Source organism: Seriola dumerili, unplaced genomic scaffold (assembly GCF_002260705.1).
Source record: "Seriola dumerili isolate Sdu_G_001 unplaced genomic scaffold, Sdu_1.0 BDQW01000091.1, whole genome shotgun sequence".
Classification (NCBI taxonomy): domain Eukaryota; kingdom Metazoa; phylum Chordata; class Actinopteri; order Carangiformes; family Carangidae; genus Seriola; species Seriola dumerili.
Window position 1 is genome coordinate 1063416 of NW_019174346.1, and position 6000 is coordinate 1069415.

General features: G+C 42.3%; 1 protein-coding gene across 1 annotated transcript in view; it reads left to right on the top strand.

The window, feature by feature from the left end:
* The window catches only part of LOC111222372 (roundabout homolog 1-like), a 56158-nt gene that overhangs the window by 38215 nt on the left and 11943 nt on the right, over positions 1 to 6000 (top strand). Inside the window, exons 4-8 of the mRNA XM_022746084.1 lie at positions 993 to 1113; positions 2148 to 2286; positions 2388 to 2515; positions 5506 to 5514; positions 5812 to 5936. Of these exons, the coding sequence (XP_022601805.1) occupies positions 993 to 1113; positions 2148 to 2286; positions 2388 to 2515; positions 5506 to 5514; positions 5812 to 5936 (522 nt within the window). The remainder of the gene's footprint in view (positions 1 to 992; positions 1114 to 2147; positions 2287 to 2387; positions 2516 to 5505; positions 5515 to 5811; positions 5937 to 6000) is intronic.

The window sequence follows — 6000 nt, forward strand, 5'->3', positions numbered from 1 at the left end:
CCTGCCTGCTTTATGGACATGGCACTGTAGGCAGCCTTGACCTCTGACCTCTTTTAAGAAATAACAGAGCTGTGCAATTACAGGCTAGCCACACGATAGCTGTGTGTGTCTCCAGTGGGCTAGAGACACACACAGCTATCTTAAGTCCCAATAGAGCGGCTGTAAGTTTAATTGAAGTTGATGCCTGGAAGAAGCTTTCAGATATTTGGGTGCAGGGAACGGCCTTGTGTTTGTTTTGTGGTCTTCAGATCGGTATGCTCCCCCACTACAGTTTCACGTCTGCTCACTGCTGCTGTGATATCACCTCTAACACTGGGTATCTGCAGACTATCAATAGAGTGGCTCACATTCAAAGCACCATAAAGACAGCTACCTTGGTCTGTGGGGGCGTATGGTGGATAGGATATGAAAAGACTGAAAACAGCATGGAGAGCATATATCTGCCACCTCTTTGTTGTGTGTGTGTGTGTGTGTGTGTGTGTGTGTGTGTGTGTGTGTGTGTGTGTGTGTGTGTGTGTGTGTGTGTTTGTGCAGATATCAGTGAAGAGAAGCTAACAAGTTTGGGAAAGGCAAAGAATACTGACTGAACATCTGAGGATTGAATCTACAAAGACGCGATGTCTTTGTTCCCAGGGTTCTGTGCTTATGTAGCACTAGATATGAATTATGTAATTTTATAATGGGTGACCTTCTGTGTAGCTTGAAAGGCAGTGCAAATTCTATTCCTTAGCTAAATAGATGCATAGAGATGCACACAGACATACATGACATTGTTGCTCCTATTCCTACTGTATATTATCAAATGGAGGATGATTATATGTGGGTGAAATCACACATTAAAGTAGACATGTTCACAGAGGGAAATGTACAAAATGTACAAATGTGCAGATTATTTACCCTCATTATGAATGTGCACACGTACAGCACACATAAGGGTAGTCGGGGCTTGTGCAAATACAGCTGTGCAAATATTGTGTTGTGCTTTGTTTTAGATCCGCAGCGGCAAACTGATGATCACCAACACCAGGAAGAGTGACGCAGGGAAATATATCTGCGTCGGGACGAACATGGTGGGCGAGAGGGAGAGCGAGATCGCCGAGCTCACCGTGCTAGGTAAAATCTGCAGTGTTGTCACCGAACTGTGCAATGTTCCAGAGCTTCAGTTCTTGGTGGTGTAGTTTGCCAGTTCGCTGTGTGAGGTCTTTGTCACTAGGGTATAATAACCCATTAATTACGTTGATTATGCAGGACTACCATCCAGTCTGCCAGCTGTGCTTCCAACCAACACATGTGCTGAGCATCTACCGCTGATGCATCCGGTGCTACAGCCTCTCAAACCTTTCAAAACAAGTGCTCCCCATGCTCCCACCGACAGCTCCCACCCCAAATGTCTGCTTCCAGCCTCTATTCTCCACCCCCCCTTTTATGCTGCTAACATTTCCCATCAGAATAGAGCTCTTATCAGTATCACACAGTTCGATGACCTTGGTTAAGGTTGGGAGTATACAGTACAGTATCTCATGGAGCCGTTCAAGGCTATGAGAATAATCCTGCTGAATGCAGAAACGGGTCAGAATACATTGTTCTACAGGTTGTGCATAATGAATGACTTTGGAGACTGTCGGAGGATTATCACTAGAATACAGTATTACATTTGCAGTGTGTGGTTGTATTTATTGCCAGTTGTTTAGTTTTTTTAATCTTCAGACATGGAGCAGACAGTATTGGTAGTTTCTGCTGATCAAATGTTCAAGTAAAAAGTGATTTTCTGTCAAAGTGAAATGTGTCTTGTAGCTTAGTGCCAGTTACATTAACATTTTCATTCATTCCTGCACAACTTCCTTGCTTCAGGAGCATGTTATTGTAAAACTGTAGAAGCCAAATGGAACTCTTACTCACTAGACAATGCACCATTCACCCACTGTGTGAATCTCCACATCATTGCAAATGAGGGAAACCTCAATGATCTTCAAGGTTTACATAGATAAATGAAATGAAAATAAACTATAGAAATTACAAGAGAACAATTTTGATATTTATGTTTTTCAAGAGTAGATAAGTAAATGATGTAATCTATACAAGGATATCATAAAAAATCACCAGATGAGTATATTGATGTTTATACTTGATATTGCGCTGCCCTCCAGAGCGCCCGACCTTCGTGAAGCGGCCCAGCAGTGTGGTGGTGTTGGCAGACGAGAGCGTGGAGTTCCACTGTGTGGTTCAAGGAGACCCTGTTCCCACTATCCGCTGGAGAAAAGACGATTCTGACCTGCCGAAGGGCAGGTAATGCACAAAGGGCCTCTACATACAGTCATTACCATGCAAGCACGGTGTTTCAACTTCTCCTTTCATCTCTTGATTGTGTGTGTCTGTCCTGCCTCCAGATTTGAAATCCTAGAGGACCATACCTTGATTGTTCGCCAAGTGACCTCTTCAGATGAGGGCTCCTATACATGTGTGGTGGAGAACATGGTTGGGAAGTCTGAAGCATCCGCCACGCTCACTGTACACGGTCAGTACAACTCGATCCTCACAGTTAATGTCCTCCAACCGTAGTACGACACACTTCTCTATGCAACATACAGGTCACATACTTTTTTCCAGGGCCTCTGATAGTCTTTTCATGGATGAAGTATCTGCAAAACAGCTGCTCCCAGCCTAACAGGAGAACTAATCCTGTCTTGTAGTGTCACAAATTAGCAGGCAGAGACTTCTACCTCACTTTTTATCCAGACCTAGTTTTCCTTATTGTGCCTAAGGCTGTTGTTTCTCTCAACACAGTAGTGGTAGTAGTGGCAGGAATTATCTCTGGGGTATTTGTGATTTTATTTTTTTGTTTCTTTTTACTCCCTGGCTGGAGGTCATATAGTGTCTGCAGCAGTTCTAAATAATAAGCGGTACAGGGCGTTGCTGCAGTTTGTTTACAGTAAGTTTCATAGTAATGTCGTGTATAAACTGAGGAGAGCATGCAAAGTAAATGTTTACGTGACCACAGAAAATGGATTCATTTGGTCCAAGTTGTCCTGCCACAATGACACCCTTTAGTTTTTAAATCAGTCGCAGGAAATGAGCAGTAAGGCACCTCTCATGGTCGCACACACAGACCCATATCTATACACATAAACATACACACACCCACAGCAGTGACACAGTGGGTGACACAGACTGTGAGGACAGTAGGACTTAATTAAAGATAAGGCAGGGTTGGTTGCATGCTGGGAAATGACATGGTTCCAATTACATCATCTTCCTCTCCCTCCTAAAACCTGAGAAAACCAGCGTCATGGGGGACCGAAGCTAATTTGGGCAGTGAATGGAGAAGGGCAGGAGTAACTGGCAGATGTGTAGTAGTTGTATTCTGGGAGGAAACAGAGAGCCATCGAAGTGAATGTGTGTTTCATAATAAAATTAAAAAAAACTCTCTTACTTAACCTCTGGCTAGCTCAGTCAGAGCTGTAGTCTCAACCACAGAATCATTTTTACAGACTTAGAACATTTGGTTGATATTAAACAGTTGCCATTTGAAATAACTGCAGCAGGCCAAGGAGGTTAGTCATTTTAAGGTTTGCACAGGTTCCAAGCATGAAATGAAATGACTCTTCAGTGCTGCACTCATTAAAATCATCTGTAATCTTTCAGACATTCACTTGGGAGAAACTTTTAGATAAATTGAATTGCCTAAACTTGACACATGTCCTTCCAGACAGGGAGCTTAAACCCAGCTTTCCTGCGCTATGCAAAATCATGTGCTTCACTTTTCTAAAAACATTCTTTGAACACAAAAATGTTGAGCAATAACCACAGTCATCCTCTCACAGTAGTTCCAAAACCAGCTGCTTAGCTAGCCATTCATTTCACTATAAATCTAGTTTACAGATGTCAAGATGCACAGACTTTCCCATCTCTAAATATGTCTTTGTGTAGCACATTTAGCAGAGCAGAACCCCCCCCCCTTCTCCCCCTTCTCCCCCTTCTCCCCCTTCTCCCCCCCTCTCTTCAGACACAATGCTCCCTCAGGTTTATGTCCTCATTAGAGGATTGTATCTTTGTCTAAATACGCCTCAAGGCTGGATGGCTATGTAGCTCAAACCCGCAATTACATATTCTTTTCACACCTCACAATGAACAAGCCTGATGAGTCTAATTGGGGCTAAATAGTGCGCCTTGTCCTTTGACATCTCTGACATATATTTATATATAAAATACATACAGTCCTGCTCCAAAGTAGTGACACAGAAATACAGAAATTAGCCAATTTTGTATAATCTGAATGTTTAATAAAATGTCCAAAGTTACTGAACAACAACAAAACAACAAAATTATTTCATATAATGAAATAAAAAATACAGACATATAATTTACACTGGACACAATTATTAGCTCATGAATTCACCAGTTAATGGTGGCGATTGTTTCCAGTTTTGTTTTCTCACAATGTTGAAGACGAGACCACCAAAGATCTTTAAGACCCTGTTTCCACAGTTTCACAGTCATGAGACACAAGCCATCTGAAGAACGGCCTACCTGCAGTGAAATGCGGTGGAGGTTCTGCGGTGCTGTGGGGCTGTGGGGCTGTGGTGCGGCCTCTGGTACTGGAGCTGTTGAATGTGTCAAAGTGCTGTTTTAGAGCGAAATGTCTAGTTTAGTGTCAGAAAACTTGGATTGAGGTGAAGGTGTTCAGTCTTTCAGCAGAACAACGACCCAAAGCTCACATCCAGCAGCACAAAAGAACGGCTGAAAAGGAAAAGAGGGGCTGTTTTAAACTGCCACAATGGAATCCATTGGCACCTAAATCCAATTGAAACCCTTTGGAGAGAGCTGAAATCTGCCAGAGCAAAAAAAGACTGCAAACTTAAAAGAGCTTCAATGGCAGTAGAAAAAGAAACCACCAGCAGACAGGTGCATGGAGCTTTTAGATGGTTACTGGAAACGTTTAGAGGCCGTCAGTGTCGACAAAGACTCCGCAACCAAAAATTTGTGAAGGCTGCCAATAATTGTCTCCAGGGTGCTTGTGCTTGTATTATTTCACAACTATGCAAGTTTTTTTGTTGTTCAGTAACCTTGGACATTTTATTAAAATACTCTGGTAAAAAAAAATTGGCCCATTTGCATTTATTTTTGAGGAAATTCTGAATTATGTATTTGAAATTCAGGAACACAAAATAATTTTTACCAGGAATGTAAATGTGTATTATCACAGTGTGAACTCATCATTTTGTCTCTCTGCCTGAAGAATAATAGTGAGACAAAATGAATATCCTCGTAAGCACCAATATTATACACCTATAAGTATATTGATCAAATAAAAATACTATTAACAAAAAAGTAACAAAAAAACACTATCATTGATTATGTAGCTGTCATAATGTTTACTGTGCTTTCGTACCATTACCATTGTGCTCACTCATTCAAGCATGTGCCAGTACTGTTGAGTGCATCATTGCTGTTGCATGTCCCTGATTACTCATTACACTGCTCTTTTTTGTGTTTTTCCCCTTGTAGTCAACACTGGTAAGTTGTCATCCATCCCTCATCCACCATCAGACAGCAGCAGGAAATCATGAGCCCCTGTCATTGTCCTATCTGCACTGTAATTCCATCCACCAATACAGTATGTAATTCATGATATGTGTGGGTAAATGAATAAAAATATGCTTTGTTTTTTCGTTAAGAAAGGTAAAGAGTGACTGCTTTAGCCACATACACACTTAGCCTGCTTTATCCCTCGAGCTTTCTATGCAGACTGATGTGTTCTTAAACTGGGACTGATGAAAATGTGCATTAATTTGGACCTCTCTTCCTCCGCAGTGCCCCCAGCATTTGCCATACGCCCCAGGAACCAGGTGGTGACAGTGGGCAGGACGGTCACCTTCCAGTGTGAAGCCACCGGCAACCCACAGCCGGCTATCTTCTGGCAGAGGGAGGGCAGTGAGGTGAGACTGACCCTCAGTCTGTGATCACACTAAATCACTTCTCATGAATGAGCTTCTAACTCTG